Source organism: Carcharodon carcharias, chromosome 14, assembly GCF_017639515.1.
Source record: "Carcharodon carcharias isolate sCarCar2 chromosome 14, sCarCar2.pri, whole genome shotgun sequence".
Classification (NCBI taxonomy): domain Eukaryota; kingdom Metazoa; phylum Chordata; class Chondrichthyes; order Lamniformes; family Lamnidae; genus Carcharodon; species Carcharodon carcharias.
In genome coordinates, this window is record NC_054480.1 from 21,605,893 (window position 1) to 21,619,055 (window position 13,163).

The 13,163-nt window shown below is 40.1% G+C and overlaps 1 protein-coding gene across 4 annotated transcripts in view; it reads right to left on the reverse strand.

Moving 5' to 3' along the window:
• Nucleotides 1-13,163, reverse strand: part of LOC121287153 (translocating chain-associated membrane protein 1-like 1) — a 106,042-nt gene that overhangs the window by 12,304 nt on the left and 80,575 nt on the right. For all 4 annotated transcript variants that reach the window (XM_041204741.1, XM_041204742.1, XM_041204743.1 and 1 more), the window contains 3 exons: nt 9,580-9,664; nt 4,660-4,730; nt 3,082-3,186 (listed from right to left, as the gene is read on the reverse strand). In XM_041204741.1, coding sequence (XP_041060675.1) covers nt 3,082-3,186; nt 4,660-4,730; nt 9,580-9,664 — 261 coding nt within the window. The remainder of the gene's footprint in view (nt 1-3,081; nt 3,187-4,659; nt 4,731-9,579; nt 9,665-13,163) is intronic.

Sequence of the window (13,163 nt, forward strand, 5' to 3'; positions counted from 1 at the left end):
TGCTTACCAAGAATCTATCCACCTTTGCCTCAAAAATATTCAAAGACTCTGCTTCCACCACCTTTACAGGAAGAGTTTTCCAAAGACACATGACCCTCAGAAAAAATTTCGCCTATTTCCACTTTAAATGGGTGTCTCCTTATTTTTGAAGTGACCCCAAGTTCTATATGCTCCCACAAGAGGAAACATCCTCTCCACATCCACCCCGTCAAGTCCCCTCAGGATCTTATATGGTTCAATCAAGTCACCTCTTACTCTTCTAAACTCCAGCGGATACAAGCCTAGCCTGTCCATAAGACAACCCGCCCATTCGTATTAGTCTGGTAAATCTTATGTGAACTGCTTCCAACATATTTACATCTTTCCTTAAATAAAGTGACCAATACTGTACACAGTAATTCAGATCTGGTCTCACTGTTGCTTTGTACAACTGAAGCATAACCTCCCTACTTTTGCATTCAATTCCCCTTGCAATAAATTATAACATTCTATTACCTTTCCTAATCACCTGCTGTACCTGCATATTTGTGATTCATGCAGTAAGACATCCAGGTCCCTCTTCACCTTTGAGATTTTTTTTTATTATTCATTCATGGCGTGTGGGCTTTGCTGGCTGGGCCAGCAATTCTTGCCCATCCCTTAGTTGCCCTTGAGAAGGTGGTGCTGAGTTGCCTTCTTGAACCACTGCAGTCCACCTGGTGTAGGTACACCCACAGTGATATTAGGAAGGGAGCTCCAGGATTTTGACCCAGCGACAATAAGGAACTATGATATATTTCCAAGTTAGGATGGTAAGTGACTTGGAGGGAAACTACCAGGTGGTGGTGCTCCCATCTATTTGCTGCCCTTGTCCTTCTAGATGGTAGTGGTCATGGGTTTGGAAAGTACTGTCTAAGGAGCCTTGGTGAATTCCTGCAGTGCATCGTGTAACTGGTACACACTGCTACTACTGTGCAGTGATGGAGGGAGTGAATGTTTGTGGACGTGGTGCCAATCAAACAGGCTGCTTTGTCCTGGACAGTGTCAAGCTTCTTGAGCGCTGTGGGGGCTGCACTCATCCAGGCAAGTGGGAGCATTCCATCACACTCCTGACTTATGCCTTATAGATAATTAACAGGCTTTGGGGAGTCAGGTGGTGAGTTACTCGCCACAGGGTCCCTAGTTTCTGACCTGCTCTTGTAGCCACAATATTTATATGGCTAATCCAGTTCAGTTTCTGCTCAATGGTAACCCCCCAGGATGTTGATAGTAGGGGATTCAGCAATGGTAATGCCATTGAACGTCAAGGGGCGATGGTTGAATTCTCTCATGTTGGAGATAGGGAATATACTAAGAGGGATAGATGAAGTGAGAGATCTTGGCATACAAGTACACAGGTCCCTGAAGGCAGCAGCTCAAGTAGACAAGTTTGTAAAGAAGGCATATGGAATATATGGAATGCTCTCCTTCATTGACAGAGGTATAGGATATAAAAGTAAGGATACAATGTTGGAATTGTATAAAACACTGGTGAAGCCACAGCTGGAGTATTGTGTGCAGTTCTGGTCACCACATTACAGGAAGGACGTAATAGCTCTGGAGAGAATGCACAGGAGGTTTACAAGAATGTTGCCAGGGTTAGAAAAGTGTAGCTACGAGGAAAAATTGAATAGGTTGGGATTATTTTCCTTAGAACAAAGAAGGCTGAGAGATGACTTGATTGAGGTGTACAAAATTATGAGGGGAATAGATAAGAGTGGACAGGATAAAGTTGTTTCCCTTGGTGGAGAATTCTAGAACCGGGGACATAGATTCAAGCTAAATGGAGAAAGTGTGTGGGGGGACATGAGGAAGAATTTTTTACGCAAAGGGTGGTGGGTGTCTGGAATTCGTTGCTCAAGTTGGTGGTAGAGGCAGAAACTCTAAACTCTTTTAATAAGTACCTGGATCCGCACCTTAAGTGCTGTAAACTGCAGGGCTATGGGCCAGGTGCATCAAGGTGGGATTAGAAAGAGCACCTGGCTGTCCTTGGGCTGGCATGAACAAGGTGGGCCGAATGTCCTCCTTCTGTGTGCTGTAACTTTTCTATGGTTCTATAGTCATTGCCTGACACTTGTGTGGCACAAATGTTACCACTTGTCAGCCCAAGCCTGGATATTGTCCAGGTCTTGCTACATTTCTACATGGACTGCTTCAGTATCTGAGTCACCTCGGATGGTGAACATTGTGCAATCATCAGCGAACATCCCCACTTCTGACCTTATGATGGAAGGTCATTGATGCAACAGTTGAAGATGGTTGGGCAGAGGACACTACCCTGAGGAACTCTTGCAAGGATGTACTGAAGCTGAGATAACTGACCTCCAATGACCAAAACTATCTTCCTTTGTGCTAGGTATGACTCCAACCAGTGGAGAGTTTTCCCTCTGATTCCCATTGACTCCAGTTTTGCTAGGGTTCCTTGATGCCACACTCCGTCAAATATGGCCTTGATGTCAAGGGCAGTCACTCTTACCTCACCTTGGGAGTTCAACTCTTTTGTCCAATTTTGAACCAAGGCTGTAATGAGGTCAGGAGCTGAGTGGCCCTGGTGGAACCCTAACTGGGTGTCAGTGAGCAGGTTATTGCTAAGAAAGTGCCGCTTGCTAGCACTGTTGATGACCCCTTCCATTACTTTACTGATGATCGAGAGTAGACTGATTGGGTGGTAATTGGCTGGGTTGGATTTGTCCTGTTTGTGTGTACAGGACATACCTGGGCAATTTACCACATAGCCGGGTAGATGCCAGTATTGTAGCTGTACTGTAACAGCTTGGCTAGGGGCACCCACTCTATGCTTTGATATTTGGTCTGTTTATGTAATTATTTCATTTTATATTTTCTATTTCTTTCATATTTCCTTAAAATCTCTTTTTATCTTGCCCTTACTGAGATTAGCTAACTTGGATTGAAGGAAAGGCCCAATAATTTAGCTACTTAAAGGATAAATTTGCTGCGCCATGGGGTGAACAACTACATGTATGGTAAAAAGACAAAAACATCTGGTGTACTGCAAACTGCTTATACACCTAAAAGGAGAAAAGTCCACAAAACTACACTTACCCCTTTTGTTTGTTTTCATCACTAAAGTAGAATAATCGTGATGCATGAAACAAGAGCTCGACCAGGTAATGTGGCACCAAGAGAATCAAGCCCAGTCGGTGAAGACTATAAGAAAAACAAAATCTCAAAACCAAACTTAAATAAGACACAAGAATGATGTATACTTCTAAACGTCATTTTGGACTATTCTTTTATTCTAAACAGAATATCAACCTTGAAACAGCCACATCCGTACAATGTATTTCATTAAACTAGCCATCAAAGACATCAGGAGTCACTTAAACTTGTCACAAGAACATTGTGTGTGTGAAAATGTATTGTCAGATTGGAAATGGTAAAGTTTGCACTCAAGAAATACAGTTAGAAGAGATTAAAGGCAGTGCATGAGATAATAGAAAAAGGAAGTAATTATTTGAAAGAACCCGCATTCTCCATTTGTTCAATGTCATCAATAATATTACATAAAAAACAAAAGCCTACTTGTCTGTAAGCAAGCACTCCTAGTGAGTGGATTGCTAGTTCCAAACAAATTTCAAAAGTAGAACTTCTTACATCATGAGGTTCCCAAGCAAATTTGCTTTGTTTGACTAGGCAAATGTCAAACATTGGTCACATTATCCTAGAAACTAGTTAAGAGAACTTTCTTTACTACATCCTAGCTGACTGATTTAGCATTTGGTTCTATATATCCCAAGCAAAAAATATATCATGTAAATACATTGTACTGTATCCTAGCAAGTAAGCAATATGTTTAAAAAGTTAATGGAAAAATCCATCTCCTTAATCCAAGATGACTTTCAAAACTCTAGGATACATCCAATTGACAAATTTATTGTATTTTAGGCTACTGAGCAACAACCAGGATGGTCAGGAGCAAGTTAAATTATGAAGGTCCAGCCTATAGGCTGCAAAGTAATTTATTTGTTATTTTATTCCAATTTAATACAATGGAATTTCAATTATTTCTGTTCATTTATCCAAGAGTTTTCAGAAGTAAATATTAGTAGCCCTGTTGCAGGGAGCAATGAGAGGATCACAACATATAGCTGTGCACAACAGTCTGAGCAACTGCTTTCATTGTGTACCAGAGTACCACTTCTTTCAAAATCTTTTAGTTAGTTATATTCTCTAGCATCAAAAGATTTGAAAAGAAATAGAATGCAAGGAGAACCATGTGTTAAAGGGAGCAGAGGTCAGTGGCAACAGTTAGGAGAGATCACCAGGGGAAAAGGACGCAAGAGGAGAGCACTGGTCAACAGGTAGCTCTTATATTCTGCTTCCTTTCAAAAAATATTTTTGTTATCTTAAGAATAACTCCATAAAGGTCTGAAAAGAAACAAAATAGGAGGGTCATAAACAAGGGGCTTCTTGCACCCCTGAACATGAATCAATGTGCTCCTTGTTCAAGGGAGTATTGATTACCCAAATTACCTATTATATTTTCCATAATAATACAATAGGGTAGAGGAGAGATCCTTTTGGCAAATAATCGGAGTTCCATTATATAGAAATAATACCAACATTTAATCATTGTATCTAACTTAAAATAACTGCATCAGGCATATGCTAAAAACTTACTTTAATATATAGGCACCAGTGATATGGAATATGTAAAGGCAAATGTAGTACAGCTGTCGAGCGATATCCTCCTGCAAGATTCAACAATTTGAAACAGAACAGAAATTAAGAAGTCATAAAGACACCATGTGTGCCATGAAGCAGGTGCAGATTTGCCTCAATTCCCCACAGGGTTTGTTCCCAATACCAGCCTGTCATCAGAAGATGAAGCCAAAAGGAAACCAGGTCCTTTCCGACAGGCAGGGAGAAGTCAAGAGTATCACTTCAGCCACTCTTGCACATCTTGTAGTAAAGATGAAGAACTGGATTAGCAGAAGCTTTGGAACAGATTGCTCAGCTGTTTGCCTGCCTGCTCTCTTACTTGAGGAATTGTGTGGAAGGATTTCAAGAAAGGAACACAAAAATCAAAACATAATTTAGCAGCAAAATAAATGATATATTAATGATGCAATAAAAGGAGCCCACACATCATTTCCTTGCATTCAAAATCATCCTATATAATCTTGCTTAAAACTGGTGAACTTTAAACGACAAAATTTCAGTCATTATTTAAGATCTATTTATTGTTCTTCACTCTCTGAAAGCATTCACAAACATCGCCAGATCAAGTCATCAACACTCCTTTAAAGTGGAGTGGAGATAAAGTTTCTAAATCATTACTTCCACCTTTTTATGCAGACTGTTCAGTCAGCAGAATATTTCTGTTCAATGAATAAAAACATAATACACAATATTCATTTACTATAAGTTTACATGTACACCATGTATTAGTGCCTTTCACTAATATGTTTCTCACAAATACAGAAAAAAGGCAAATTCATTTGCGAATTAAATTTCAAACTAGTATCTATTGTTTCACTTGATAAGTTAGGCATCTGGCAGATAGGGAAAACCATTATTGTCAAGCATCTCCAAAACAAATAACTAAAATATCAAATTAGGCAGCTTCAGTTTGCTTGCCATGGAGTGCAAAACATTCTTGAAGCAGGGGCATGTACTAAGTACCAAATTCAGAGTTTGGGTGCAAAGGCTTGTGGGTTCCCCAATTGTGCACAGGAGGACCACAAGAGTCTAACTAGCTAAATCCACATAGCTTCTCAGCATAAAGCTCTCATAAAGCTGCTTGTCCAGCCAGGAACACTCTACCCAAGATAGCATTGGCTTGTGACATTATCTGGAGGCAACAGTGAAGGATCACAGTCCCAAGAGCTCCAAATATTGAGGAAGCTATATCGCTAATTATTAACAGTGGCCTTGCAGACTTGCCTGGGTCAGATAATGGAGTATCTGGTCTGCCAAAAAAGATTGAGTGTTCCAATGACAGTCATGTCAGCTTAGAGTCAACTCAAACTCACTTATCTCCCACCTAAGGAGTTGTGTCACTAATTATTCATTAGACAACCAGCACCTTTGGGTTTGATTTCTCTCCAAATGGATCACGGATCATGGTTATCAGGAGCTGTAAGATGTTACATAAATAATCACCATGAAACATCCAAGTTTATTGCCACTATCCTCTGGACTATATAGCATGGATATACAATATACCTTGCAGAATGGCAGTACCATAAGATGGAAGCTGAGCTGCACAGTAACTGTTGCCATCAATGCAATCCAGCTGTAGCAAATAGTTAGTTCTGGATAAATGAGCATTCAAATAATTGCTTCCAGTCACTGCAGTGCCAAGCCTTAGTTTCTTCATCAGCAATATCTGCCTTCTATGTTTTATAAACTAAACCTATAATTTCATCTCAGCCCTTAAGTGTCAGACTCAGGCCATGGTGATGTATGTTGCATAGCAGTGGAGACTCTAATGACTAATTTCACAAGCCACAAAGAAAGACATGATCAGCATACCATTGCTCCTGCATTCCCATAATGAGCTTGCTCTGTTGCACAGCATGTATTATTTACACTCTCCATAATGAACTTAAAACAGAAACAACTTGTATTTATGTAATGCCAGGGAAAAATGACCCAAACTTCAGAAAGGAGCAGGCATCAAGCCATTTCTTGAGGCTTAGGAGAAGTGACTGAGAGCTTGGTCAAAAACAGCTGGTTTTATAGCTTTTGAATTTGGCAAGGGTGATTGAGAGGGTTAAGAAAAGCCAATAAATCCCCAGGGCCTGATAATCTACATCCCAGGGTACTAAAGGAGGTGGCCATGGAAATAGTGGATGCCTTGGTTGTAGGCTTCCAAAATTCTTTAGATTCTGCAACAGTCCCAGCAGATTGGAGGGTGGCATATGTTACCCCACTATTTAAAAAAGGAGGGAGGGAAAAAACAGGGAATTACAATATCAATATTGTAGGGAAAATGCTAGAGTCTATTAGAAATAATGTGATAACAGGACAGTTAGAAAATATCAACAGGATTAGAGAAAGTCAATGTGGATTTATGAAAGGGAATCATGTTTGATAAACCTACTAGAGTTCTTTGAGGCTGTAACTAGTAGCATAGATAAGGGGAAGCCTGTGGATGTGATGTATTTGGATTTTCAGAAAGCTTTTGATAAAGGCCCAAATAACAGATCAGTGTGCAAAATTAAAGCACATGGGATTGGGATAATATATTGGCATGGATTGAGAACTGGTTAGCAGTCAGGAAACAGTAGGAATAAATGGGTCTTTTTTGGAGTGGAAGTTGGTGACTAGTGGAGTACTGCAGGGATCAGTACCTGGGCTCCAGCTATTCACAATATATGTCAATGATTTGGATGAGGGAACCAAATGTAATATTTCCAAGTTTGCTGACAACACAAAACAAGGTGAGAATGTGAGTGGTGAGGACAATGTAAAGAGGCATCAGGACGATTTAGATAAGTTGAGTAAATGGGCAAATACATGGCAGTATAACGTAGGTAAGTGTGAAGTTATCCACTTCATTAGGGAAAACAGAATGGCAGGGTATTATTTAGATGGTAATAGATTGAAAATTGTTGATGTACAAAAGGAGCTGGATGTCCTTGTACACCACTGAAAGCAAGCATGCAGGTGCAGCAAGCGGTTAGGAAGGCAAATGGTATGTTGGCCTTCATTGCAAGAGGGTTTGAATACAGGAGCAAGGATGTCTTATTGCAGCTGTACAGCGCCTTGGTGAGACCACACATGGAGCAGTGTGCGGGGTTTTGGACTCCTTATCTAAGAAAGGATATACTTGAGGGAGTGCAGCGAAAGTTCACCACACCAATTCCTGGGATGGCAGGATTGTCATATGAGGACAGATTGGGCCAACTAGGCCTGTATTCACTGAAGTTCAGAAGAATGAAAGGGGATCTCATTGAAACATGTAAAATTCTGACAGGACTGGACACACTGGATGTAGGGATGATGTATCTCCTGGCTGGGGTGTCTAGAATAAGAGGGTTACAGTCTGAGGATACGGGCTAGGCCATTCAGGACTCAGATGAGGGAGAAATTTCTTCACCCAGAGGGTGGCAAATCTCTGGAATTCTCTACCACAGGAGGCTGTGGAGGCCAAGTCACTGCATATATTTAAGAAAGAAATAGATAGATATCTAGACACTAAAAGCATCATGGGGTATGGGGAGGGAGCGGGAGTATGGCATTGAGATAGACGATCAGTCATGACCACAGTGAATGGTGGAGCAGGCTCGAATGACCTACTTCTGCTCATATTTTCTATGTTTCAAGGAACAGGATCAAGGTAACTGAATGCTCTAATGACCAGAAGAGGAAAGTACAATCAAGAGATCTGAGTAAGAAAATTGGAGGTCATGAAAGAGAGCACAGGACTGCAGAAGACTGCAGAGGTACGATGGGGTAAGACTGCAGCAGGGGGTATGGGAATGCCAGATAGGACACAGGTAGTCGAGGTGTTAGAAACTTGTACCCTATGGAGAAAGGAAAGCAGGATACTTGCACGAAAGCCATTGTAGAAGAAGCACCAACAGCTGTCGAAGGCACAGAGTTTTGACTATAGTGGAGTGAGATAAGAGTATACATGGGCAATGTTGTGAAGTTGTAAGTAAAAGGCCTTGGTAGTTAATAGAATCTAATACTCGATGCCCACTACTGAGTTAAACATAAAGCTGAGATTAAGGTCTTGGAGAGGTAAAACTGAATGTCATCAGAATACATGTGGAACCTGATGTTAGTTAGTGCCTTAAGCAGGATAAGGATATTGAAGGCAGAATTGAAAGATTCTTTTGCAGATCAACAGCAGCATTGATCGTTGAAAGCCAGAGGAGGGAGACATTGGAGTTTGGAGATCCAACTATTGACAGACATGGGAAAATAATTTTAGCTGAAGTTAACTATAGTGGAGTATAAAATAGGCAGGGAGATGGGGATGATAAAAGAGACAAAATGGTCATAAATATTCACATCAATGTATGAGATGGTGAAGTCAAGGGGCCGGCTATGAGTTCAGGAGTTGATGTGATGAGTGAGGATAAAGGGCAGAGAAATCAAGTGGACTAAGACGCAGGAAGTAAATCAAAAAAAGGTGGAAGCTGAAACTTCCAAGAATGGATAACCACTTGGTGCACAGAATGAGGGAGGTAGTCTTACCAAGAAAGTAGTGTTAAAACCTCTGCATAAGTAGCAAAATAGCTACAGGTCTTAGAAGCGGTCACATAACTGGTAGTCATTTTAAAAAAATACACTTGTAGGTTCTATAATATTTGCGTTAAGTGTAAGAGTTACACAACAGCAAGGAATTGGACAGTCAGTTCAGTGGAATTTGCATATAATTCAACATTCCTTTTGAACATTTAAGGAGCATCAGTTCCTCAGACATCCAAACAATGCATGGTCGTAAAGGTTACTGAACCACTCTAACATTGAGTTTCCACCTACGGCACTTTTATTTGCACTATGAAAATTCTGTTGACAAATTTGGTTTTACATGTTTAGATAATTTTTGATAGTGTAAATAACAAATGTGTATACAATTACCTTTCTAACTTTCTGAAAATAGAGCTCTGGTAACGCGTGGAGCCAATATGCAATCTGGCAAATGTAGAAAAATTTCACCTGAAAGCTGGACCAAATAATATATTGAGAGTATAGTATAGCAGCTATATAATAAACAATTATACATATTTCAGGTTTTGAAAACATGTATTAGGTTTTAAAACAAAGAAGTCTGTGCCCATGATCCTCCACACATTGAATTACTGTGATTCAAAATGAATGATCAATCAGATGTAACTTAAATGAAAACGTATTTTTTGGGAACCACATTTTCAAACAGATGTATACAATCTGGTTGCTATTAAAGTATTATATTCTCTTCCCTAAGTTTGTTTCCTCTTTCCTTCCTTTGAAAGCCTTGATTCTTGCACTCAGGAGTAAGCAATTCAGCTCCTTGAGTAAGCAACATTCAACTGGATCATGGCTAATCTCTATTTCAGCCCCATTTAGCCACCTTTGCTCCACAACCCTCAATACCCTTACCTAATAAAAATCTATCTAGCTTAGTCTTGAAAGTTGTAATTGTTACACCATCCACACCATTTTGGCACCACTCTGATATCTCATCCATGTGGCTACTCTCCAAATAAGCCCAAGTAATTTTTTGGTCCTGTGGGACTCTCTTTTACTCCAACGTGTCATCACTTAAGTTGCCCACAGGCATACTTTCTACCCAGAATTATTGGATGGTGTTATTAAGTGGAACTGTTGGGTGCTTTATTTCCCTTTCTTAGCTCAGTAATACCAATGCCGCAACATTGTTGCCTTACTGGCTCAGATCAGATAGATCAGTTCTTGACTGAGGAACAAATAAGACAACTGGCTTGCTTGTCTTAGTTCCACACTGGACAATATATAATAGTGAGTATATAAAAAAAAAATTCTCACTTGAAGAATTTTTGAATGACCTATGAATGTGATAAGCACAAGTTCCTTCTTTCTTACTCTTTCCAATTTAGTAGATTATAAACACAAGATTAAATCAATAGATTTCCGCTTTAATTAAACTCGCTGCTATAGGCCACCCCACAGGCGTAACACACTGCCTGCAGGCTAAACAGGTAGAGGGTGGGACTTCCACCCCTCAGTCGGAGAAAGTCCTGCCCTCAAGAGCTGCTGGCCAATCTGACTGGCCAGCAGCTTGAGCGGTCCCAGCAGCACTAGAACTCAGTAGTGCGCGCTGCTGGGGCTTCAAGCAGGACTACACAGAACTTCATACTAAAATCAAAGCAAAATACTGCAGAGGCTTGGGATTGGAAATAAAAACAAGGTGCTGGAAAAACTCAGTGGTCTGGCAGCATCTGTGGAGAGAGAAACAGAGTTAATGTTTCGAGTCCAGTATGACTCTTCTTTGGAACTGGTTCTCAGTTACGGTGAGACAATTGATCTTGCAACCTCCTCTTATAACCCTTAAATTCAAGAGGACAAAATCAAATGGAATTCCTATTTTTTAACCATTAACCAGCTAGAAAAACACACATATTGACATGATTATAGATTGAGTTCAACTGTGATGCCTCTTGTGGTTGAACAGTTTGCCAACAGTCACCATTAAAGCTTACACAGAAAAAAATGGCTTCTTTTGTGCTGCTGCCCATGGAGGCACAGCACAGTCAATTGTTTCAGAAGAGGATGAGTAGGAAGAGAGGGAGAGGGGCCTCCTTATCTCTAAAGGTGGGTGACAAGTGTGGACGGAGACAAGAGTGGATAGAAAGTTAAGGGCCAGGAGAGTGGCACTGGAGAGGATACAGGGATTAAGTAGGCAATTCAAAAAGAGATTGGGTGGGGATAGGTTGCAAAAAAGCAACCTAAAAACAAAATGAAAGGTGGAAATGTGAAGGGGTAATGGAGAGGTGATATGGAGCGAAGGGGATGGAGAAACACAAGTGACTGGGAAAGGAAATAAGAAGGGTGCCTCTGAGGGATGCATGCTCCCTGATACTGCCACTCAATGCTGCCTGAACCTGCTACCCCTGCCATACTACCTCAGACTCAAAACAAAGGGGGAGAAATGGTGGAAGACAAGGAGATACAAAAAGAGTTTAGGGAGGCCAATAGCAAATGAGAATCAATAACACAAAGACATCAGTAGCAAGTATGTGTAGCCATGTTCTCAGAATTACCATGTGCAGACCCATGACAGGTCAACATTTGTATATTTTCCCACTGCTCAGTAGCCAGTAGAGGTAAAGGGTATTCATAAAAGAAGTTCCAGACAACTTTCATTTTTTTTAAAAAAAGGTATTTTTTTTTATCCCTTTACAGGGTGTAGGCATCGCTGGCTAGGCCAGCATTTATTGCCTATCCCGAATTGTCCTTGAGAAGCCAATATGAATTGAGGGAGGGGAAGGTGAGAGAGAAAGTACCTCAATGTAATTTTGGCAACTATACATACAAATAATCGGATTAGGGGAGATAATATGTACATACCAACAAGTAGCCTAAACTTTCTCCACAATCTATTACTACACAAGTACTACCTTGTTCGGGATACCGACAGCTTAAGTTATGACATACATAGTCCCATTGCACTTTATAACTATGTCACAGAACTATATTCAGGGTTATTGGGTTTGATGGCTTCTTACTCAAATCTTCTTCTGCAAGTTCAATTGTTTTGTTCCATCTTTTTAAAAAATATTTCTTCCACCTGGCAGGTTTCTCCCCTCTCCTCCTTTTAGTCATCTTTCACAAAGCTACTTCCCTTGTCCAAGTGGGAAGGCTCCAATCAGTAATAAATTACAACAAATTCTATACTGGACCAAACTGTCACCCCCATTGATCAGGATGTTTTAAATTAAGTTCAGTTGTAACAATATTGAACTAAAATTTTCAAAAGGTTAATTTCCTTTTGGTTGAAACACCTGTTATGTAGTATCCATTAATGAGTGCTTCAACCAGGGTTTTGAAAAATAAATCTGTTGGAAGGAGAAAATAAAGGATCTGGAATACTTAAAGGGAAAGTGAGTACTTTAACATGGAGTTGCAACTGGGAACAGGGAATTGTAGGTATGTGTACTGATATCAAATGCAATAAGTAACTATATTTTCTAGTTTACACACTATTTTCTTATTTGCTTTTATCAACACTGTCAAAGCTCTATTTAATCCTTTCCTCAACCTTCTCTCCTCTCCTAAAAATGCTAACTCTTGCTGGAGTACAATTCCATTGGAACCCATAGCCTTCCAACATTTCACCCATGTTCATGTGTTTACCTAGATCATGAAGAATCAACAGGCTATTTAGCTGTGGAGAGTATCATTGCTACTGTTGATACTGTTTTCAATTCATGCCCATACATGCAATTTTGAGCAAGAATCACTAGATAAACAACCTGCTGTGTGAAATTCCTCTGAGTCAAAAAAGATTATGCTTATTTTTCATTAGTTAATTCATGACATGTTAACAAACGGAGGAAAAACAACAGGTATTTACCAATTTTACAATAAAAGACAAGGAGATAGGAACCCCTCCATCATGGGTAACCCAGCTACTGCTCCAGTTTAGAAAACCTAGCCTATTACAATCACAAATCAAAGCTGGTATTTCCAAAGCTGGCCTAAAT